We start from the raw sequence: 25,644 nt of genomic DNA, 5'->3' as shown, positions 1-25,644 counted from the left end.
CTGGCTTCGAACTCAGAAATCCGCCTGTCTCTGCCTCCCAAGTACTGGGATTAAAGGTGTGCGCCACCACCGCCTGGCAAATAAGTCTTTTAAAAAAGATGTATGCACTGTTTACAATGAAAGAAACTCATTTCTATACACTTTAGTGTGAATCTGTTAGGATTGGATAGGATTGTGTTGTGTAGTATCAACCAAGCCTTCTGAACTTGAAGAAGCACCCACACTTTAGGTGACACTGTACACAGAACAATGTACTACTTTTGTTAGATAATGGAAAAGCAGTTTCCTTGGTACAGAAATCCATGTGATTTGTTTTCTTTCAGCAATGGCTGAAAAGAAACCTCTGTTTTTAGACTGACTGGTTTTTAGTACTTAGATTCTTCATATCCTTAATTTTTAAAATTACCTCTCATTTACCAGAGTGTGTATGTATATGCCGCTGGTTTGTTTGAGACATTACACTATCTTCCTGGAGCCTGGCTGCACTTTTTCTTCTCTTCCTCCTACCTGGTGGAAGTGCAGAACAGCTATGAAAATTGAAGTCCTTGAATGAGGCATTTGAAGGAAGATTGTAGTTGCTTTTCTTGCATCTTTGGAAGAATGGCTACAAGGTTTCCCTGGAGGTGGTCATACACCACAGGGCAGTAAAGGCACTGTCTAAGAGGGCCTTGGAGTGGAGTGGAGGCAGGACCTCCAAGGGTCTCTCTGAAGCACTTGAGCTTAACAAATGAGGGAAGGCAAGGCCAAGCATGAGGGTCGGAGCTCTGTGGTCCCTGGTCCTGGTCCTTGAGAGGCTGGCCTGGCTTCTGTCTAGCTCATCCTGCAGATGTCTCTGGTTCCTTTGCTGTGTGTTTAAGACCAAACTGAGTCACACCAAGATACTTTATATTGTTTGTGGCTATTGTGAAGGGTGTCATTTCCCTAACTTCTTTCTCAGCCTGCTTATCCTTTGAGGATACATCCGATAGAGGGCTAATATCCAATATATACAAAGAACTCAAGAAGTTAGACCCCAGGGAACCAAATAACCCTATTAAAAATGGGGTACAGACCTAAACAAAGTATTTTTCCCTGAAGAAATTCGGATGGCTGAGAAGCACCTTAAGAAATGCTCAACATCATTAGTCATTAGGGAAATGCAAATCAAAACAACCCTGAGATTTCACCTAACTCCAGTCAGAATGACTTAGGTTAAAAACTCAGGAGACAGCAGGTGTTGGCGAGGATGTGGAGAAAGAGGAACACTCCTTCACTGCTGGTGGGATTGTAAGATGGTACAACCACTATGGAAATCATTGTGGCGGTTCCTAAGAAAACTGGGCATGACACTTCCAGAGGACCCTGATATACCTCTCCTGGGCATATACCCAGAGGATTCCCCGGCATGCAGTAAGGACACATGCTCCACTATGTTCATAGCAGTCTTATTTATAATAGCCAGAAGCTGAAAAGAACCCAGATACCCCTCAATGGAGGAATGGATACAGAAAATGTGGTATATATACACAGTGGATTCAACAATTAAAAACAATGAATTCATGAATTTTTTAGGCAAATGGATGGAACTGGAAAATATCATCCTAAGCGAGGTAACGCAATCACAAAAGAATACACATGGAATGCAATCATTGATAAGTGGATATTAATTAGCCCTGAAGTTCTGAACACTGAAGATACAATTAGCATATCAAATGATTCACATGAAGAAGGAAGAAGAGGGCCCTGATCTTGGAAAGGCTTGATTCAGCATAGTAGGGGAGTACCAGGACAGAGAAAAGGGAGGGGGAAAGACATGAGAATGGATGGAGAGAAGAGGACTTATGGGACATATGGGGGGGAGGGACTGGGAAAGGGGAAGGCATCTAGAATGTAAACAAAGAATATAGAAAATAAATTAAAAAATTAAAAAAAAAAGATCAAAAAAAAAAAAAGATCAAACTGACTGTGCTTTTGTAGAAGATTTTAAAGTTATCCTTTCCATCTTTTGTTTATTGGTTTGTTTCTGATCTTCATTCCCCTTGTTTTCCAAGTCCCAAATTGCTGGCTGACAGTTACTCCACAAACATTTAAGTATAGAGTGGTTGCCATGGAGTTAGTGTCTGTTGACATCCCCAGACTCAGACGCTGGTGGATGCTCATGGTGAAGTGCAGACCAGACCCAAGCCCGTGCTGTCAGGGGGCCTGCGTTATGCTACCAGAAATACAGGTAGAATGAGGTGGCAAATGCTAGTTTGTCTCTTCTTTTTTTTTTTTTCTGTCTCTTGTAGCTGCTGTTGCTCTTCTTCCTTTTCCTCTTTTTTTCCTTTCCTCTCCCTTTCACTTTTTCTTTCCTTTTCCTCAATTTTGTTTGCTGATGGGGAGGGTGTCTTACATATCCCTGTGTAGCCACAAACTTGCTATGTGTTACAGGCTGGTCCAGAACTTGAAATCCTCCTGCTCTGTCTCCGTGCTGTTATTATATGTGCCATCACACCTGGTTCTGATACCACTTCTGACATCAAACATATATATGTATATTTTCTCCTGACATGAAGTGTGTGTTGTTTTACTATGTCATTTCCCCAACACCAGTGATCATCAGGTTGCGAGTTCTAACATCAACAACAGCTCCTGGCGTCAACTGAGACCCCACAAATTAAGATCTCAGCCTTATAAGACTAAGTTCCCATTGCAGACACTGGCCTGAGATAGGGCAGCCAGGTGATGCCCCTGGCCCTGTGTATTCCTTCATCCCCGTAACCACTTACTCTAGTTTTTCATCTATAAACAGTTTGAGGCTTGCCTGGGATATAGTAAGCCTCCCCCCCCCAAAAAAAAAAAACAAATGGGGATGTGGGACAGGTGAAGCTAATTGATGTCCTTTTAAAAAAAGGACTGTTCATCATGTTTCTCAGTGAGTTGTGGGTCTTATCCCGAGAAGAATCTGTGAAGGAAGATGTATGTGCTTCAGCTGGAACCAGCTGAGTCATTTATGGGCAAACTGTGGTGCTCTCTGAGGCCACACAGAGCACATGACCAAGTGGAGCCTGACAGACAGCCTGGGCTTGAACGCCGGCCCCTACCTGCCTGTGACCTTGTAGGCCTCTCACCTTAGCTCATCCTTAATTCTTTATTTGAAAATGGGGCAAATGACTGAGTGTCTGCACATGGCTGTGCCGGCATGACTATTAATAGTTCTTCCTTTGTCTTTTAAACACTTCTTTATTTAAATGATACAGTATGTGGTTACCTTATAATAATGATAATAATTGAGTTTATTATAGTGAATGGCTATTTTACAGATGTAAGACATAAAACAGTACTTATGTGATACGTATGTGATAAGTATCAACCTCTAGGTTTACTTATATGCTGCTTATTCTGTGAGTAGAATTAGTATGTTAAATACCATGCTTTTTGCATTATTCCAGAAGCAAAAATTGCAGGTTCTTAGACAGTGTCGAGCCATCTACCTTGGTGTGAGCAACTTGAAGTTTCAAGGATTCTCTTCCTTTTTGACCTAGCATGGGTAGAACAAACACCATGAAGGAGATGGCTGTCTCCTTCACCTCAGAAGCCTGGAGCACTGCTTGAATTGGCCACTGCAGCCATCTGTACTTTCACAATGAGAACTGGGGAGCTGTTCATTGGTTCGTGTGTCTGATAGGCTGTGGTTCTAATGTGAGCTTCCCTCGACCTTTGACCTTTCTGTGGCATCACCTTTCTCTTTTCTCTTTTTTTTATTCGATATATTTTTTATTTACATTTCAAATGATTTCCCCTTTTCTAGCCCTCCACTCCCCGAAAGTCCCTTAAGCCCCCTTCTCTTCCCCTGTCCTCCCTCCCACCCCTTCCCACTTCCCTGTTCTGGTTTTGCCGAATACTGTTTCACTGAGTCTTTCCAGAACAAGGGGCCACTCCTCCTTTCTTCTTGTACCTCATTTGATGTGTGGATTATGTTTTGGGTATTCCAGTTTTCTAGGTTAATATCCACTTATTAGTGAGTGCATACCATGATTCACCTTTTGAGTCTGGGTTACCTCACTTAGTATGATGTTCTCTAGCTCCATCCATTTGCCTAAGAATTTCATGAATTCATTGTTTCTAATGGCTGAATAGTACTCCATTGTGTAGATATACCACATTTTTTGCATCCACTCTTCTGTTGAGGGATACCTGGGTTCTTTCCAGCATCTGGTAATTATAAATAGGGCTGCTATGAACATAGTAGAGCATGTATCCTTATTACATGGTGGGGAATCCTCTGGGTATATGCCCAGGAGTGGTATAGCAGGATCTTCTGGAAGTGAGGTGCCCAGTTTTCGGAGGAACCACCAGACTGATTTCCAGAGTGGTTGTACCAATTTGCAACCCCACCAACCTCCTAACTATGTTCGTTCTCTCTCTCTCTCTCTCTCTCTCTCTCTCTCTCTCTCTCTCTCTCTCTCTCTCTCATTGTTTTGACAGAGTCTCACTATATAGACCATGCTGGCTTCTCACAGAGATCTTCCTGCCTCTGCCTCCCAAGTGCTGAGATTAAAGGCATTTACCACCATGCCCAATTTACGTATCTTTTTCGTTGACTCCTTCCTAGGGGATAAATACCATTTCACATAATTCAAAAAGCTTTATTTTCAACAATGCTTTTATGTACTTACCTTAAAATCCTTTTTCATGTCAATGCTGAGCATAAAACAATTATTGGGACATTTTATTTTGTACCTTTGGAAGAGGTTCTGTGACATCTATAGGGTGGTTGATTGCTTAGAGGTGAGGTAAGTGTGAAGGCTCCATGGCGTTCTGATAGCGTGGACTCTACTCCTGCCCAACCCTCTGCTGAGAGCTGTGAGCCCAGGATGTACAGACATTCCATTGCTCGCAGACTTCCTATTTCCTTCCCCTTAAAGTAGTACTTCCTGTTTTCAGGGTCATCAGTGGGGATCAGATGGCGTTAAAAGGTTAGTGTACTTGCAGTAGTTGTGATGTAGAGCAATCAGCGGTCATTGTTTTACATTATCGGATGTTTGAAAGCAGAGTGCGTTTCTTTAAAGGGGGTGGGGGAGCGACTGATGTGGTGGTCTGCACCCATCATTCCAGCTCTCAGGATGTTGAGACATCCTGGCTTACAACAGTGGTACTTTGCCTAAAAAAGAAGATGGCAGCTGTGGCTGAAGAAACTTCTAGAGATGGCAAGCAGAGCCGGTGTCTTAGTCACACACATGATGCCCCTGTTGCTATGTTAGTATGAAGGCAATAGATGATTGTTTTCTGTTGCCCTGAATTTTGGGCTGCTGGAACCTTGCCTGTAGGAGCCCATGTCATGTGCCAGCTGGAAGGCTCGCCTAGAAGTCACGTGTGCTGGGGAGTCCAGCTCTCAGTTAACCAGGGCAAGGGCAACTTAGCTTTCAATTCTTAGCACTCGACTGAGTGCGCTTCCTAAGGTTGTAGAGAGTAAAATCTCGCCCTTTAATCTGAATTCCTCTTCATTTACAGTTCTAAGAAAGTCTTTGATGATGAGCATTTGGGGTCCTTGAAGACACAGTCTTCATTTATTTTAGTTTAAACTTTTGTGTACTTTGACTTTAAAAATGTTTTTGTTAATAGAAAATTCCAGACATGCAAAAGTAGAAACAAATGCTCTGCTGAGCCCTGGGCTCTCAACAGTCATCTTTACAAACTCAGCTCACAGCGGACCTGTTGGCTCCTCGTTTGTTCCTTCCGGTCTCTAGTGATGTGCAGGAGCCTCAGAGATTGGGTGGCCATGTGCTTGAAGAGATCCCTGCAGTAATTGCTTCAGATTTGCATTTTACTGAAAATGGCTTAGTCTTCTACTGACTTACAGCTCACTCTGACTTTTATCATTATTTGTTTGTCCCCCACCCCTGCTCAAAGCCCCCAGTTGTGCCTGGGCATGTATACCTCCCAGCACTTGGAATGCAAAGGCAGGCAGAGCTCTATGGATTTCAGGCATCCTGGTCTAGATAGGAAGATCCAGGCCAGCCAGGTCTACCCTGATGAGATCCAGTCTCAAAACAAGCAAAGAAGTACTCCCCAGATTATCTTGGTTTAATTGATATTGATATGCTATAAACCACATACATTTCAAGTTTTCATTTTAGTTCAGTTTGGTAATTGTCCAGAAAATAATTCTAATCAGAGTAGTGACTATAGCAGTCACCTTGGGCCACCTTGTAACCTCTGTGTCTCCTGCCCTAGCAATTTGTAATCCTCTTTCTAGAAAGCACAGATTCTGTGGTATTGTTTTCAGTTTTAGATAAATGGAACTATATATTATGCATTCCATTTTGTCTAGACTTTTTTCATAATGCCAGCCTTTTATCTATTCTACAGATGTTATTGGGCTCCCACCAGGTACCATTTTGAAAGCTATAAAGGCCTGTTAGGAGGCTATTATAGTTGGTTCTGCTGACAAATGATGGTGGTTTGAACCAGAGAGGTTGCCATGGAGATGGTGAGCTGCCACTCATTAGAACTCTCCTTTGGAGGTGAAGCTAATTGGACTACTTGGATATAAGGATGAAAGAGAGGGAGGAATTCAGATTACCTCCCAAGATTGGGAGATATTTTGAGATACTCACAAAACCGTTGTTTAAATATTTTTAAAAGTAAAGAATAGCTTCCCTTGTCCAATAGAAAATTATGAATTACAGTTTTCCTCTCTGGTGTTGGGATAGGATTTGAAGTAGGCTGGTAGAAAGACTTTAGAATGAAGGTGAATATTTTTGGATTTTTTTTCACTGTATATTGAAGTGACATTAACTCTGCTATCTTTGACCCACAGGTTTCTGTGTTGGTTTTAGTGATGAAAAGATCAGTTCAACCAAGTCTGATGCCATGATTGAATCAGACTGTACTTTGTGATGGTACTTTAGCTATGGTAATTTTATTATAGTATAAAAACAGTCTCTCTTTAGTTTACAAGGGTTATTAACATACCATGAATTTTATTAGGTCTTGGATAACTCTACTTGGGAGTTGAGCATTAGACAAACTAGATCAAATGGTCTCTGTGGGTTTGAATATGAAGTTATACACTACCAGGGCTATTAAGTTCATGAACACCTTTGGGAAATCTGAGTTAGTTATAAATTAATAATATGAAGTAGTAACATCGGCATGACACAGATCTCCTGTCATTTGTTTAATGTGTCCTACACATTATCTCCTTCAGTCCCTACATCTGTCCAGAGAAGCCAGGATGAGGGAAGCCAGGGCTAAGCAGAGAAACCCTGTCTCAAAAAAAGAAAGAAGAAAAAGAAAAAAGAAAGAAAGAAAAGAAAAAAGAAAAGCCAGGATGTTTATTATTCCTGTTTTTCAAAGGAGGAACCTGGGGCATAGAGGGGTTGCATAACTATCCTAAAGGCTCATTCAGTGTCAGGAGCAGGATTTGAACCTAGTTTGATGGAGACCATGTTTTTCATCCTGAGATAACATTTGAGGTGAATCTTGAGTTTAATGAACAGCTGGGACCAGACGTGTTAGGCAGAGAGAGAAAGTGTTGCTGGGAGGCGGATGAGAAGTGGTGTCGGTGAGTAGGAAAAACACACAGCTTCTAGGAAGCCGTCTGGTTAGCTGAGCAGATATTTCACAGAGGAGTCTATGAGGCCATTTAAAGAGTCCTTGAAATTTTGAATAGTTTCATGATCTCTCTTTCTAGTTTCTTAGAGGCAAAAAAGCTTATAGTGCAAGTATGTGTACATGGTATGGTGTGGCTGATATCAGACATTTTCTGAAAAACACAATGGAAAATAAGATTTCTTACTATACTATCTCTGAATGTATGCAGAAGATCCTTATTATGCCAGAGTTTTGGTTTTTAGGTTTTTTTGTTTGTTTGTTTTTTCAAGACAGGGTTTCTCTGTACAGTCCTGGCTATCCTGGAACTCTGGACCAGTCTGTAGACCAGGCTGGCCTTGAACTCAGAAATCTGCCTGCCTCTGCCTCCCAAATGCTGGGATTAAAGGAGTGCTCCACCACTGCCCTGAGAGTTTTAGTTTTTACTGCCCTGAGTCTGTTCCTCCATTTTTACTAAAAGAATTTGAGAAGGAACTCATGGTTGGCAGTTTTGGAGCTTTGCACTCCTGCCTCTTAACCTCTGTTTTCTTTCTTCTTCAAGCAATATTACAAATACTTTCTTTTATTTTAAAATAAGATTATTTATTATTATAAATAATTATACTATAGCTGTCTTTAGACACACCAGAAGAGGGTGTCAGATCTCATTACGGATGGTTGTGAGCCACTATGTGGTTGCTGGGATTTGAACTCAAGACCTTTGGAAGGGCAGTCGGTGCTCTTAACTGCTGAGCCATCTCTCCAGCCCATTATTTTTAAAGATTTATTTATTATAAATAATTGCACTGTAGCTGTGAATACTTCTTTAATGACTGCTTAGTGGCATTTTAGATGTTATTTTGAACTTTCTTTTTATGAAATGTTCAAATACAAATGAAAACAGAGATCCCACATCACATATTCAGTAGCTGTTAACTCTGTCAGTATGGTTCATTCAGAGACGGGACCAACCATTAGTGAGTGTGTGTCTGTGTGTACTTCTACATGTGTAAAATAAATTTATTACTGACTTTTTTTTATCATACCAAGTGGCTATGATGCCGTTTTAAATTTAAAATTTGATTCTGTCATACATATGTATACTGTATTCTGCACTAGTGTTTTTCTTAGTGTAGTGTGGGTCCTTGAGATCTCTGAGAACACAGCTGGAAAAGAAATCTCAGAAATCTGCCTACCTCTGCCTTCCAAGTGCTGGGATTAAAGGAGTGCTCCACCACTGCCCTGAGAGTTTTAGTTTTTACTGCCCTGAGTCTGTTCCTCCATTTTTACTAAAAGAATTTGAGAAGGAACTTATGGTTGGCAGTTTTAGAGCCTTGCACTCCTGCCTCTGCTCCTTCATCTTCCAGGCCTCCCCAGGAAATGTTTCTTGTAGCTCAGTTTAACCAAAAGCCAGAAGGAACAGAATTCTTAGAGTTAAGTTGAATAGAGCTCAGGCAACACATTGTAAAGCTTGTCTACTTTTAATAATTATTCAATCTAGTTTAATTAAATACCTTTATATTATTTTAAAAGGATATATTTTATATATTATAATAAATAATTATAAAATATTTTCAGGCACTATGAGTTTTACCTAAAAACCTTAGTATGTGTCTAGAAAAGGTAGAAGTTTTAAATAATATTTTTAATTCTTTGAGGAGAGGTGGGTCTTGAGAACTCTTCCTTGATCTGTTACGGAATTTTGACTGACTTGATCCTGTGAAACTGAGCGGATATATGCAACAACCACGATATATGCAACAACCATGACACATGCAGCAACCATGACAGATGCAGCAACCATGACACATGCAGCAACCATGACAGATGCAGCAACCATGACACATGCAGCAACCATGACACATGCAGCAACCATGACACATGCAGCAACCATGACATATGCAGCAACCATGACACATGCAGCAACCATGACACATGCAGCAACCATGACACATGCAGCAACCATGACACATGCAGCAACCATGACACATACAACAACCATGAAACATGCAGCAACCATGATACATGCAGCAACCATGACACATGCCAGCAACCGTGACACATGCAGCAACCGTGACACATGCAGCAACCGTGACAGATGCAGCAACCGTGACACATGCAGCAACCGTGACACATGCAGCAACCGTGACACATGCAGCAACCGTGATACATGCAGCAACCGTGATACATGCAGCAACCATGACACATGCCAGCAACCATGACACATGCAGCAACCGTGACACATGCAGCAACCGTGACACATGCAACAACCGTGACACATGCAGCAACCGTGACACATGCAGCAACCGTGATACATGCAACAGCCATGACACATGCAGCAACCATGACACATGCCATAACCATGTCCTTCCCGGAAGTCAGCGCACGCGCGCTCCTGCTCGCCTGCTCGCTCTTGCTTCTTCCCACCCCTCTTCTCTGACATTTCTTGAGCCTTGGATGTTGGCACTCTGATATAGATGACACATTCACAGAGTTATTCATCCTATGAACTTTGACCAATTATGGGACTGACATAAGAATCTTCTCTCACCAAAGATGAGAACAACACAAATCCATATGTGTAAACATAAATACTTAGAAGGCAGTGTGACAGTGTGGCCACTTAGCCAAACAAAATCAATAGGCTTCCCTTTAGACCTATGGACTTCTCAGTAATGGATTTTTCACCAGGTATAAAATTCTTTCTGTGGAGCTGGGCTCATATCCAGTCAGAAAGCAGTTGGTTACTCCCTGCAACCACCATCCCACTGTTGGACTAACGGGCACGTCTTGCCAGCATGTCAGTACTGTAGCATTCAGGGCCCTGCACTAAGTAGTGATGTTTCTTTTCCCCAGCAGCCTTGATAGCGCCTCTGTTACTCTGTAGGCTAGTCATCTAGGAGAGAGTTTACTGGTCAGTTTGAAGTTGATTTCTCTATGTCCAGCACCCAGAATGAGTGGTGTCTTCAGCAACAGGCTCTTACCACCTAAAGATAGAGAGATATCATCACTAACTCACTTATTTCTTTTGTTTGTATGTTTATGTGTGGACATCTGTGTGTTTGTGTGTGCATACGTATATGCCCAGTGTGTATCAGGAAGTCAGAAGTCAACTCACCCAAGTTAGTTCTCTCCTTCTTTCATATAGATCTTGTGGACAGAAATTAGATCATAACACTTGTGTGGCAAGCCCTGTGACTCCTGAGTCATCTCATCTACCCAAATTAGTACCTTTTGAAGGCTCTGTTGAATGTGAGTTTTTAGGGTCACTATTTTAGCCCTTGCATCCTTTTAGTAATTTTCCCACCTTTTGCAAAGTGGTAAGCATTTCAAACACTTGTACCTAATCCTGTGTCTTGTTTCATAGCAAAACCAGTGTCATAGATAGCAAGTAGCTGAGCAGTTTCTGGGTCCAGGATTGTGTTGGCTGTTGCGGTTGGATTAGCCGCAGTGGTTGTTAGTGCTGCGCCGCCATGAAGAGTGACACAGTTTCGACTACAACTTCAGGTCATTGGAGGAGCAGAGAGGGAGCTTTAGTTTTCACATCACCCTGTAAGAGTGCCCACTTCTTACATGTATTTTGACAAAACCAAATTAATCTTTTATTCTAGCACATACTATGACAGTTGTGTTGAGAACTGAATTGGCATTAACCTCTGGTCTGACAGAATGTAGAAAACCTCCAAAAGCAGCAAATGCAGGGGTTTCCAAGCAAAAAAGAGTCTTAAGCAATGTGGTCATTGTTTAGGGTAGATAGGTAATTGTACATGCTTCAGGTGAATTCTCAATTGGTGCCTTACCCTTTTCCCATCTTCTTGCGTGTGTATGAATGTGTTGCTTGCGTATGTTGGTGTACCATGTGCATGCAGTGCCCACAGAGGCCGAAGAAGGCCTCTAGTCCCCTGAGACTGAGGTTCCCGATAGTTGTGAGCTGCCTTGTGGGTGCTGAGAATTGAACCTGGGTCCTCTGGAAGAGTAGCCAATGCTTTTAACAGCTGAGCTGTCTCTCCAGACCAAGTGCCTTTCTTTTATACATTGATAAACTGTACCCAGAGATTCTGATGTAATAGCTGTCTAGTTCTAGATATTCCTGAAGAGAAAGCTGTGGTTCAAGCCTTTATTTTCACTGGTAGACTTTACATTTTCAGCATGCCAATTATGATAGTAATATTACCAATGTATCTAAATGTTTAGGGCCATAGCTATACCCTGGTCTTGCAAAGGAATTATGTAAAGTCAGGGACTGAGTGACAGTGTATAAAACACCTTGGAAGAAACCTGCCCTTCTATCCACCTTGACAAGACTGGCATGCGTCCTGTCCCTCTTTTGAGAGTGGGGTGGGTGTCGTCCTTTTACCTTTTGTCTTTTAATCAATAGTCTTTGACCAATAGGTTTTTAGCTAGAAATAGGAAAGTGAAGCCAGGAGCAGGATTGTGCCTGACTTCACTTATTTTCAGTAAACAGAGCAGATGGCTGTGTGATTAGTTTTCTTTTTGAACAACAAAGGAAAAACAAATCGTCCTCACCCCCACTCCCCAGCTCTGGCTCACGGGACTTTCTTGGCGCCTCTTACACGCCTTTTGGAGAACACATTTGGTGTTGAGGCTTTTATCTTGGCAGCTGAAGCACCAGGATTTTCATCTCCATTGCCCTTTTATCAGAACTTCTTTCTAAAAGAAGCAGACATACCTTTTGGCTGCTCTCGCTCTCTGTGTCTTTGTTCTCTTTGCTGTTTCTTCTTGCCAGCATTAGGCTCTCTCCAACTTCCTGCCTTTCTGGTTTCTGAGGGGAGCTGAGGCAGAGAGCTTCAGAGCACTGCTCCTGGAGCAGAGCCTGGGTGCGACTCTTCATTTTTCATTTTCCTTTCTCCAGAGGGGTTATTGATAGGACAAGAATTAATACAAAATACTTACAACAGTGCTTTGTTCCGAATGGCACTATATCTAAAGTATTTTATTTTTAAAGAAAACAGTGTTCTGTTTCTGAATTACATAGACAGTTACATGGTTCTGAAACTGTGTAAGGGAATCCTGGGTGATGCACAGTCAATTATTAGCCAGCAACAACATAGCTCACTCTTGCTCTCTGAATGAATAAGTCGGTGATAATAAGGTAAGTCTGAATATCAGGGCGATGAGACAGGAGATGCTGCCAAGCAGTTTATAGGCACATAGGCAAAAAATAAAATTGGGAGATTAGAAGTAGATAGTTTTCTGTCATCGCTGTCTTCATGCAGAGACAGGGTCTTGAGGTGGATTGTTGAAAATTGGTAGTTGGACATTTACTGTCATGGGTATTCAGAAGGGTGTGAACATACACAGTGTCCAGGACAGAGACACATGGAGAGCCTGGGTAGCCACAGGGTGGCTGCTTCTACCAAAATGGACTCCTTTCCTTTCTGTGAGGAGCAGACTAACAAATGATTTTTCTCTTCCTCCACAGAAAGGCCCCACTTCTGGGAAAGACCGAGTGAAGAAGGGTGGATCCTACATGTGCCATAAGGTTAGTCAGACTGCTGAGCTGTTCTCGTGGGTCACAAAGTCAATGCGACACACTGCCCCACATGTTCCACTTGTTTTTGCTAATGTAACCTTCTTCATATCCAAATGAGAAAACAGGAGAGTCTTCAACTTTCTAAGAGGCACAGGGGATAGTAACAGGAGAAACAGAGCAGCCGCTGACTCTTCCACTGCTGAGAGACTTCTTTCTGTTGGCCTGTAAATAGGTTCTACCTCTTCCATGCTTAAGTCTGGGACCACACCCTTAATTTCAGATGTCTGTAAATTTCTGAGTTCTCTGTTGAGACTCAAGCTAGAGTTATAAATGGAGGGTGGTTTGTGGTTTACCAAAATGGAAGCACCCAAGCATGTCGGGTGTAAACGTGCATTTTTGCTCCATGATCTGTGATTTCAGTGTCCAAACTGGCAATTCTTGGTTCTGCTGAGTGCTCAGCGCCTCATAAGTAACCTTCATAAGAAATTTGGAAAGAGAACCTGACCTTTCTCTCTTTTTCTCTTTGAGTCATGCATTTTCTTTGCCTTGAGCACTCAGCGTCTGTCTTTTGGCTCTGTACTAAAAAGCATTTTGCAGTTTATTATTACCAAGAATCGTTGCATGGTAACTGACTCTGTCCTTGAGATTTCAAACCATCTATAGTGGGTACTATAATTAAGTTACTAATTTGTACTAGAGACATTAGTAAACTTTAACTTTGTCCTACTGCAGTAGTCCTCAAACTTTATCTTACGTCAGAATCAAGAAGTATGAGATAATGCCTGGCTTTTCACGTCTGCCACCATCTGGTTAGATTTTTCTGCTGTATCACCTGGACATCAGGATGTTTTAAAGCTCTGCAAGTATTGAAAACATACAGCAGAGTTTGGTAATGGCCTCAAGAAGCTCTAGCAGACATACCCGGGTGAGTTGGTAGGTGTGTGTTTTCTACAAGTTTTTAAGTTTAGAATCCTTGGCCATGCGATTCAGGAGGGAAGTTCATTCAGTTCAACTGGATTCTTGTGTCAAGCGTACATTTAACTGGGCATGGTGGCACACCCCTTTAACTTCATCCTTCAGGGGGGTAGAGGCATCTGGAGTTCTGTGAGTCCAAAGTCAGCCAGGGCTAGCCAGCCTTTAAAAAGGACAACATATCTACATTAATATAAGATGTAGATAAATTTAACTTTATGGAGTCATAATTAATTAATTAAAATTTTGATTTAGGGGCTTGGTATGCTAGGCAAGCTGGTCTCCAACTCCTGAAGTAAAGCATTTTTTTTCTGCCAGAAACCCTCCCTAAATGGGAGCCTGGACTTGGTCTGCCTTGCTGGGCTCATGCCTCATTCTGTTTGTCAGTTTGCTTGCCTGCTTGCTTCCTTGCTTCCTTGCTTCCTTCCTTCCTTCCTTCCTTCCTTCCTTCCTTCCTTCCTTCCTTCCTTCCTTCCTTCTTTCCTTCTTTTTATTTTAAGACAGGGTCTCACTGTAAATCTCTGGCTGGTCTGGAACACACAGCACTGATCAGGCTGTCCTTGAATTTACAAAGATCCACACACCTCTGCCTTCTTAGTGCTGAGATTAAAGGTCTGTGCCAGCATGCCCAGCCCTCATGTCTCAGAGGAAATACAACTTTTTTTTTAAATGAAGTATTATGCTACTGTACTTCTTATTTTCCATACTAGATTGAGGATATTCAAGTTCTTAGTCATCAGTGAGATAAACTTTGCTAGATGAGTTTTGCACATCTGTTGAAGCGGTTGTCTTTTCCATTTTAGTCAGTTAATACAGTATAATATGATACCGTACAATGATGGATTTCCATTTTTTTATGGTCTTATTTGTTTGTTAGTTTGTTTACTTATTTGTTTTTGAGATAGTGTCTCACCGTATAGCCAGGACTAAGTTTGAATCCTGTGGACCCCAGACTCTCACAGTAGCACCCGACCGTGTCGAGCTTGGTCTCAGCTCTTAAGCCGTCACTGCACTCTTGGTGGCTGTTGCACTTAGTCACGATGTGCTGTCTGTTTTATATATCTTGGATTCAGTTTTCTAAAACGTTGGGAACTTTTACATGTAATTAATGATGAGTAGAGCCTTTTTTGTTCCTAATAATTTTTGTGAGCTTTTGGTATGTTGTTGTATTCATAAATTTAATTGCAAAGTAGTCTTGAATCTTAAGGTTTTTAAAAAATCTTCAATATTTAAGAAAACTTCATGTAAAATTAACATTTCTTTCTGAAGTGCTTGGTAGAATTCCTTCTTACAGGCATTTAGACCTACTGAATTTAGCCCACTTTTTCATTACTGTAATGAAAACCCAAGAAGATTATTTTAAAAAAAAAGAAAGAGACTTATTTTGGCTTATGTTCTTAGGGGCATCATATGGGAAGTGATGGTGTGTGTGTGTGTGTGTGTGTGGTGTTTTGTGTATCCACATTCATTATGATTGTTCTTCCTCTTTCTATAAAGTCAGTAAGATGCAGGCCCAGTGACTCTACCTAATGACTTTATCAAATCCTAATCACCTCCCCCAAAGCCTGCACCTCTAAATAACATAAGGGTAGGCCTCCACCCCCTCAGAGCTTTAAGAGATACACTCAAACCATATGGAAATAAAATGTTCTTGTTTAATAGATGTTCTATTAATTCTGTCTTTTAAAGAATCAAATCTTTTATATGAATTTTTTATTTATTATTTCAACCTCTGCATTTTCATTCATTACTTAAACCAATATATTTAATGAAACTACTAATATTATTGAGTTTGAAATAGGTCTCTTGAGGTTTTGGTTTTTTCCTTTGCCTTATATGTTCCTTTCTATTCTTTGTGGGGTTTTTTTGGGGGGAGGTGTTTATATCACTTCATTTTTCTCTCTTAGGCTTCTTATCTATGACTCTATTTTAAAATGAATGGCCAATATAGAGCCAAGTCAGTGATTAACTTTTCCTGGTGTGCCTGTAGAAGACATCTTGTGAACAATAGAATGACAAAACTGGATGGAATTAGAATTTTTTCAGAGAAAAATAGCAATTCCAGAAATAAATAAAAAGAGTCTTATAATTAAAATTTAAAATATAAAGAATGTTATAATTAATTTTTAAAATATTTATTTTTATTTTATAGGTATGATTAATTTATCTGCATTATGTCTATGCACAGCTTGTGTGTTGAAGACCCTTACAGTTACAGAGTTATGGGCTATCATGTGGGTTCTTGGAATTGAACCCAGATCCCTTAGAAAAACAACTTAACCACTGAGCCATCTCTCCAGCCCCATATTAATATTTAAAATTCTTTGACTAGAAGATAACATACTTTTGGTCAGAAATCAAGGTCACTTTGTATTGTTAAAGTAAACTCCTATAATCATGTCTAGTTTTTTAAAAAAAAAAAGAGTGATTTTATTAAGAAAATCACTGTGTGTGTGTGTCTTTGTGTATGTGTGTGTGTGTGTGTGTGTGTGTGTGTGTAGTATGAATGTTGTGCCTGCATGTATGTCTGCATACCACTTTTATTCTCAGTACCACAGAGGCAAGCAGAGATCATTGGATCCCCTGGGACTAGAGTTACTAATCTGTGAGCCCCTGTGTGAGTTCTCGGAGTCAAACCTGGGTTTCCTGGGAATAAGTGCTCTTAACTGCTGAGCCATCTCTCCAGGCCACTCATTCCTAGTTTTTAACAGTCTGTCAAGTTACAGCTTCAGGAAGGAGATGGAGACACAGAAAGAGAGGCTCTGAGGTAGTACAGCAACCAGTTAAGCTATCACTCCCTGATCTGCTGCTTACATGGTGTGGCCTTAGAAACACTATTAATGTCTCTCTCTCGGCTTAGTATTTCCTCATGTGTGTAATGTACATGCTATTTATATCTTTTTCATACGATTATTGGAAGAATGCGCAGAGTCAGTATACGTTAAGTTGATGGAACAGATCACATAATAAGTACTCAAGTACAGACTTTGGTTCTTGGTGTTATTAGGTTGATGCGTAACATTCCAATGTGGGATTTTCATTCCAGTCCACAGCATCAGGGCTACCCTTCTACCAGAATGGCAAAGGGTTGGTCTAGTATCATTTGAAAGAACAATGGTAAGTTCTGGGTTCTGGTACAGGCTTCCCTAGAATGATTTAATATGAGATACAATTGCCTTAAAAATAGCTTTTATCTGAGAAACATTTTCTCTCATGAAAACCATATTTCTGTCCCACTTGAGTTGAAGGCCTCCAGGATTAGCACAGATACAGAGATCACCTTTACAAAGTAATTAGCCATTTTGATGAAATCAGGCTGAAACAGGTCCCTCCTACTATTCCCGTTCTTAATTAATAGAATGACCCATTTTCCAGCCACCCAAAGACCTAACTTCCTTTAAGACCCACTTTTCATGCTGAAAATAGAAGTAGAGAGACATAAAGAGCAGCCAGAGCATTCATAACCAGGACACTTGCTCTTTAATTGTGTCTCATTAGTGACCCATTATTGAGGTTTAAGAGAAATACTTATTAATACATAATTTTGGAGTGAATGGATGTGTGTAAATAGAATGATAGTAGTATGAATCGCCTCTTCGCAAGTGCTGGGCCTGATCTCAGCACACGTGTGTGTGTGTGTGTGTGTGTGTGTGTGTGTGTGTGTGTGTGTGTGTATGTATGTATGTACACACTCCCACGCACGCATTCCTGTACGGATCAAACCCAGGGAATGCACACACTGGGGAAGTGCTCTACCACCAAGTGATGTCCCCACCCTCTCACCACATGTGTGGTGAGGCTTTCTTTTTCGGATTCAGATTTTCATAGTTGTTTGGTTAATGGACGGCCTTGGGAACTCCTGTGACCCAAGAGTAAAACCTTTTGTAGTTGCTGATTTTTTTGAAAGTGTTTGGTATGCAAACAAAACAATTTCATTGCATAAAATTTAGAAAAGAAATAAAATGAGAAAGATGACTGAAAATCAGCTATCTTATGTCTTAGAGAAAACTATTAGGTAGTATTCTGCCATGAGTTTTATATACTTTAATATCTATTTTTCCAAAATTGAATTATTTTGTATTATACTCAAGGTTTTCAATTATGGTCATACTAACAATTTTGTATATCACCAATCTTTTTCTAGTCTCTTGTGTCATCAATGCAGAATCCTTTTCAACACTTCTGAGCAGACATTAAAAATTCATCAGAGCTGTTGCAGCCTGGCTTCTGTAATCTATAGACTAATCCGTCCAAGAACACTGCAGTCCTGTGCCTTGTCTCCAGAGCTGCCCTCCAGCTTGCTGGTTTATGTGGCACATAACCTGTTCCCTCCCATCCAGGTAGCTCGCTCACAGCCGCAAGCTGGGAGAGGTGTCATTTTTTTCCCTGCAGACAACCCAGAATCTCGGAGGCCTCATCTAAGCTGGCCAGTGCTGCTCACTTCCTTGAGGACGAGGTCAGGCAAGCTGAGGTTCCGTGACAGTGTGTGTCCCCAGAGCAAAGCATCTGCGTGCTTTCTCTACAGCGCTTGTTTTGCTTGTTTCTTCTGGGCAGCTGTGTCTGGGTACGGTGCTGGGGAGTGCGCACTCGCACTGGGCACGTGTCTAACAGAGCTCAGGCTCCAGGCCAGAGCAGTGTTCTTAGGTACTTTTATGGACAGCTTTATTTTATCAGTGAGGACAGATTCTGGAAGGCTGTGTTTAAGGTTAAAGAGCCACCGAGATTGGGTTTTTTTTTTTCCTTGCTGGTCAAAAAAAATTAGCAAAATGAGTATCACGATTTTCACTTGTGTTGAGTCCAAACTCCTTGGACTGTGGACATGGTGGTATGATTCTGTTTATTTATCTGCTCACTTATCTTGCTTTTTACGTTAACCGTCTTTGGCTAATTTTCTCTGGAATTCCAGTTTTCCAGTTCTTTGGGCATCTCAGCTTCCTCTCAGAGTTTTCTCCAAACCATCCTCCCAAAAGCAGCCACTGTGGCTTACGGTCATCCCTCTCCACTTTTCCTCTCTTCAGAGCTGACCACTGCTGGGAGCAGTGTTGAATACTTCAGTCAGTTTGCAGTCTGACTCCACCCTCTGGATGGCAGCTGTCTGATAACAGGTTCCTTGTCTGTCTGCTCTGATGGTATTCCTCATGCCCAAACTTGCGGCTGGTATACTGTAAGTGCTCATATAGTGGGTAGAACCTTGCTGTGATGGGATCAGCCTATGGATAGTCTGGCCGTTGTTTTGCCTAATTTTTGCCTTTTTTTTTGTGCTTCTGATACCACTCTTTAGCCATGTAATGGCTATCCTCCTTTATAAATTGCTGCTATTCAACATGTACCCTGGGGCTTGAGCAGGGACTGAAAGCTTGTTAGAAATGTACCTTGAGTACCACAAAAACACCAAGAAAGCAGCGTGCCTGGAGGTCTGGGTGAATAGCCTAGGATGTGTATTTGGAAAACCTCTTCAGACTGTCTGCGTCCCCCCCCCCATATGTATGTGTGTGTGTGTCTGTCTGTCTGTCTGTCTGTCTGTCTATTTCCTGCCTATTAGTTACTTATCTTGTTGCTGTGATAAAATACCTTGGTTAAGGTAACCTAAGGGCCAGTGAAAAGACTTAATGGATAGAAGGAAGTATATGCCAGGACTGATAACTGTCATTGAATCACTGGAGTATGCAGCACACAAACAGAATAAATAATTTAAAAGCAACTTATGAAAGAAAAGGTTTATTTTGGCTAACAGTGCCATGGTAGTCTCTCATGACATGGAAGTCATAGTACTTATAGCTTGAGGTAGCTGGTCACATTGTATCCGCTGTCAGGAAACAGAGAGGAACAAATACTGGTGTCCAGCTAGCTTTCTTCTTTTTATGTAGTCTAGAACTATAACATAGGGAATGAAGCCACCTATAATTAGGTTGGGTCTTCCCACATCAGTTAACCTCATCAAAATAATCCCTCACAGGCCTGGGCAAATGTTCTTCTTTGGTGATTCTAGATCCTATCAGGTTGACAGCATGAATCATCACAACCGCATTCTGAGAACCATTGCAATAAACATGTATCACTAGAACTTCCTAGAGATACTTACATTCTGCAGGTAACCAAGATGACTAGCATAGCTCAAAGCTGTTTGTAAGTTTTTGATGCATACTCATTGTTTTCTCATCTGCCTGTGGCCTCCAACAAGCCAGGCCAGGACCACACCTAGACCTGGGAATGTTCTCCTGGTGTATGCAGTCAGGAAATGGAATGCTTGCTTGTTTTCATCGTGTGTGGCCCCTTGGTGGGATAGGATTGCCAGAGTCTTCAGGGTGTCTGCCCTTGAGCTTGACCTTTGCTGCCGTGTGGAATTCACTGAATGTGTGTGGGTTCATAGAGGCTCTGAGTTATCAGAGTTGGATTCTGGAAGTATCGGCGTTATGTCGTTTCTCAGCAGTCTGGTGCCTGTGCTGATGCTTCTGCTGTGTCTCCTCACACACTTCTTGCCAGATATTGGAAGCTTCGGCTCATGCCGATCACACAAATGCAGAAGCATCACCTTATTATTTCAATCACATTCAAAGTTCATCTTCTGTCTGTCTACCTGAGAGTTGGTAATACATTCTGTTCCTCACTCTCCACAAGGAAAATTGGTTGCTATTGTTTGATTATCTATAGAAGATAGAGCATTCTGTCTTCCTTTTTTTCTGTGGGGAAAATGCACCAGAGAATTTCCATGTCAGCGTTGGAGATAATTTTTATGGAGATTAGAAGCATCTGACTTTTTCTGAGAGAAAAGAAATAATAAGAATAAAAAAATGTCTTGCAAGCTGACCTATTTTTTCCCTTCCCACAAATTATCTCTTCTGTGTGAGTTCCCAGCTTCTTCTCCACGATTCTTTTCAAAGTATCTTTTAGCAGCTGGCAGCAGTGGGGTCAACAGGCTAACTCTGGATGTATGCTTATGGTTGCCAGGATGACTAGTCTGGTTTTATTTCATGCTATTTGGAATTGGAGAATGACCCTCACGCGTTCCATGCATGGTTATTTTGGAATCTTGTAGCTTTCAAAATGCTGTGCCAGTAGTCCACAGATACATATCCTGTATGTTTGTGTGAATGTGTGTAAGTAGGTTGTGTGTTAGTGGTAGGAAAGAAGACGTGAGATGGATGGTACCCTTTGCACCAGGAGTCTAGACTCTTCCTAAGAAGGAAGCACACTACAGTTTGTCCAGAGTGGAATCCTGCTCCCTTTAACAACTGTGTCACCTTCTGTAACTTGTTTGATTTGCCTGTGCTTTTACAAAGAAATAGACAAAAGTGCCTGCTACCATGCGAATATATACTAGGAAATCAAGGCCCATGTTTGTGTGAGCATTTATTCTCTGCTCTTTTCACAGACAGAATGAAATAAACCAAATTCCAACACATATAGTTTTATTATTACTGTGATTTAAAATCCTGAGGTATTGAGAAGAAAGTGATTTTCCAACAGCTTTTTATATACTTTAAGTTCCTGTGATGACTCTTAAATTTTTGCCAGTGTGTTTAATATATTCCATGATATTTGATGCTGTTGTTGATCTTTTTGTTGCCATTTATATTTATTGTTACAATGTCAAAAATTGATATAATATGCCAAAAAATAGAAGCTGTGCATTCAAGAATAATAATTATGAGTGTGTGCATGTTATAATCTCATAGGTCTTTTAGTTTTTCTTTTTTTAAGCATATGATTATATAGGTTAGATCATACTGTATGCACACACACACACACACACAAACATGATTCTTATTTGTAGTAGCCTGCTGACTATACAGTCACATGGATAACTATGGGAGGTTACTGTTTGCTTTTGGGGGTGTTATAAGTGGTGGTGGCCTTTCTGCCATATGTAGGTGGTATTTCTAAGGTAAAAGATACTGGCTGGCTGACTCTGGAATGTGCTGCCTTTTGCCAAGTGTACACCACACAGAATATCTTAAGGCAGCTCTTCCTTCAGGTAGCTCCGAGTTCTCTGTACTTGATATTTTTGTGAAGTTGTATCTAACCTAAGCCTTACTCCAAGGGTTCCAGGATCTCTTACGCCATGCTATCTGTTACAGTCCTATTGCTATAGGTACCGCTGTGCAGCTCGAAGCCAGAACACACCAGATAGCTCTGCATCCAACCTGGGATTTCGTTGTGCAGCAGACCACCTGCCCACTGCAGACTGAGCCAAGAGGAGCCTTTCCAGGTCCAAGAAGTTGATTCTTACTTGTAGCTGGCCTCCCCCCGGAAATCTGAACTGATCTTCCCATCTGAGAAGAGTTACATGCCCGCCCAGTGGCCAAAGGAACTGTCTCGTGTGACCAAATTGCTGGCGTGTGTCATTGCTTGCGCTTTATTGTATGGTGTATCTTTGGGGATCATCACCATGTTTTACTTTGAAAGCCTTTTGAAGAGGAGAGAGCTGAGAGTCATGAAGTCCTGGCCAGGCTCTGCCACAGGGTCAGACCCTGGAGTCCTGCACCTTGTCTGCCTGGACCTCTGTCTCCTCATGCAATGAGGGATGGATGACATGATCTCTGAGGCTCTCTCCAACTCATAGATTCTATTCGAAATAGCAGAGTGTATTGTGATTGCATAGTGAAAATTTATGACAGATTATTTTTAGCTATTATTTTGCCATGTGTGAATCTTGAGTAATACTAATCATATAAGGTGAGAGTTCTCTTACATATTATTTTCAGAAAAGGGTGGGGTTCGAGTCTTTTATATATCATACTGCACTTTGTTCTTTCAAGGAAATCAGTGTCTTTTACATTGTTGTGACAAATCACATTGGGACAGTGAGGGGACACTTAAGTTTGGAGTTCTGAGCACACAGGAATGCCTGTGGAGTGACTCTACTGTCCTTTTTTCTTTTGACATTAAGTGCCTTTGGCTCAGAGGGACAGTTTAAGGCCTTGTTTCCCCTTTGCCCCCTAAGCCTTCAAAGAATGTAAAATGTGTACTAATTAGAGAAACCATTGAATTTTAGGCATGTGGCTGTGGAGGTTTTGTCAGATGTTATATATTGTAATGCTAAAATGCTGTACCTGAAGGTCTTGGCCTGTGAGTGAATTCTCATATTTCCAAGTTGTTGTGCAAACCTTGTTCCTTAATTTAAAACTATTGGTTAAATAAAATTGGCTACAACCAGTTACTGGAGGGATTAGAAGTAGGTAGGTTTTGAGTTACCTGGTTGGGGGTGGTGAGAGAGAGAGAGAGAGAGAGAGAGAGAGAGAGAGAGAGAGAGAGAGAGAGAGAGAGAGAGAGAGAGAGAGAGAAAGAAATGAAGAGAGATCAAGGAGAGGATGAAGAAGGAGAGGATGGGAGGAGCTGCCATCAGGGAGCCTGTGGCCAGGAGAAACAAGTACCTGGGGAGCACTGCTGGGGAGCACTGCTGGGGAGGCAGCCGGCTGGCAGTTAGAAAAGAAGATTAGGGATTACCCCCAGTGATTGCCAAAGAATGGCAGCAAGGCCATTCTGCCAGGAGCCCTGTTATAGCCTTGCTACTTCTTGCCACAATACATGATACAATGTCAAGGGCATTGCCTTGGTGAACATAAACTAACCACAGTGGGAGTATCACTTACTTGTAAGCTAGTTGGGGATAAGCTTATATTGGTACTACATGGGAAAAAAAGAACCTGGACCTTGAATAGATTCTATTCAGGGTATCTGGTGTATTATACCAGAGAGAGATGAGAAATCTTGTTAATTTTGCAATTTCACATGCTTTGAATCATGCAAATAAACTAGTACCTCTTGAGTCAGACTTCACTTCTTCATTCCTTGCTGGGACTCTTTCTTATTTCCTTTGTGTTTTTTTTTTTTTTTTTCAAAACCTTCACTTTGTGATGCTCCTGTGTTTTGTTCTCCAGAAAGAAGCTAGTTGATAACTTTGATATATGGGTAATTTGTAGCAGTTTTTATTCTCTAGAGCAAGGCCATTCTGCCAGGAGCCCTGTTGTTGCCTTGCTACAATATATGATACAACGTCAAGGGCATTGCCTTGGTGAACAGATGCTTCCAATGCCAGGAAAGCACTTTGTTCAGAATAAAGGCTTTCAACTCAAGATTGTTGTTGCTAACATCCACCCAGGTTTCCAGAGTCCTGAGTCCCTGAGCCGTTTTTTAGCAAAACTCATCTTTATGGTAGTTGCTCACAGTGTCAGTCAAGTAACATGGAAGTGACCAGTCTTTTGGTTACCTACCAAAGAAGGAAGTCCTATAAAGACTGACCAAATGGGCTGTGGGGTGTCCCCACTTCTCCTTCTGGTATAGCACAACCCCAATACGTTGGAACAATAAATTCCTCTTGTTTTTTGCATCAATTCCTGGCTCCGTGTTGTTTACTCAGGGGGTCCCCAGTAAGCTAAGGCTCGCCAGAGTCTCACAAGAACTCATGGGACTCTGTCTTCTTCCACTGCCATAGGTCCCAGGAATTAAACGCCAAGTCCTCAGGTTTGGTGGCAAGCATCTTTAGTCTCAGAATCATCCTACCAACCCTCATTTTGTTTTTGAGGGATCTGTAGCCTAGGTCTGAAATTCACTATGTTGACTTTGAACTTTTCGTCCAGCCTCAGCCCCCTAAGTACTGGGGTTACTGTCATGTACCACCATGTCTGACAGTGTGTCTGTGTACGACTTCTTTATAAAGTAGTCATGTTGCTTGTCTATATAGACACATTTATGGTCACTTTGTGAATATAAACCATTTCTCTAAAAATGTATATGTGGTGATTAACCCCACTCAAAAATAACAAAGCTTATATAGGAAATGGGGTTTTTATTTTTAACATCCCTATTACTCCTGCACAGTTTTTGTTTTTACTTATTAGCTCCCACCTGTGTGTGAGTGCACACACCACCTGTATGTGTTTTACATCATTACATTATAATGCATATGCTTTGGTCTCTTTCCCTGTTAATTAATGTTAGGTATCATAAACATTTAAGTGGTTTTGGGTATTTCTTAGGACTTCATTTTTAGCAGCTCCTAGCGTGTTCTAGGATTTAAGAACCACATGTGTAGGTTACTATACCATATTCTCCTAATATTACAGACTGACACATATGAGCAGGCAGACACAATTTAACAATTACAGTTTTGTATTTCCGTACCATAAATGTGACTCTGCATATGTTACTTGCTTGTCTTGTCCTTGGGCCTGCTCATGCTGGACTTGTGGTGGCTTATATCATGGTGGCAGAAGCATGTGGAAGAGGAGGCCACTTACATCATGGAGGACAGGAAGCAGAAAGAGATGAGACCCCAGATATAACCTTGGCAGAAACACTTCTATTGACCCACCTCCAAAAATTTCTGCAATTTTTCACAAATAGAACCACCAGCTGGGGGCTAACTGTTCAACACATGAGCCTGGGTAGGACAATCAAACTATTAAGACTGAAGGTTTTTATCTCCTACAAAATCACATATATACACACACAGGCACATAGAGACATACACAGATGTACACACAGTCACAGAAAGACACACACAGATGTGCATACAGATACAGAAAAGGCACACACACACTTCTCAGTCAGAGGCAGACTATTTAGGAAACTCTCATGGCAGCACTTGTAAAATAGATCTTAAGGAAACCAGGACCCTGATG

General features: G+C 41.3%; 1 protein-coding gene across 1 annotated transcript in view; it reads left to right on the top strand.

Annotated features, from left to right (window-relative positions):
• Sumf1 (sulfatase modifying factor 1) overlaps positions 1-23,789 on the top strand; it is a 79,018-nt gene extending 55,229 nt beyond the window's left edge. Inside the window, exons 8-9 of the mRNA XM_052174470.1 lie at positions 12,998-13,057; positions 22,099-23,789. Coding sequence (XP_052030430.1) covers positions 12,998-13,057; positions 22,099-22,209 — 171 coding nt within the window. The 3' untranslated portion in view covers positions 22,210-23,789. The remainder of the gene's footprint in view (positions 1-12,997; positions 13,058-22,098) is intronic.
• The last annotated feature ends 1,855 nt before the right edge of the window (positions 23,790-25,644 follow it).

Source organism: Apodemus sylvaticus, chromosome 2 (assembly GCF_947179515.1).
Source record: "Apodemus sylvaticus chromosome 2, mApoSyl1.1, whole genome shotgun sequence".
NCBI lineage: Eukaryota > Metazoa > Chordata > Mammalia > Rodentia > Muridae > Apodemus > Apodemus sylvaticus.
This window is presented reverse-complemented; position numbering and strand designations above follow the sequence as displayed.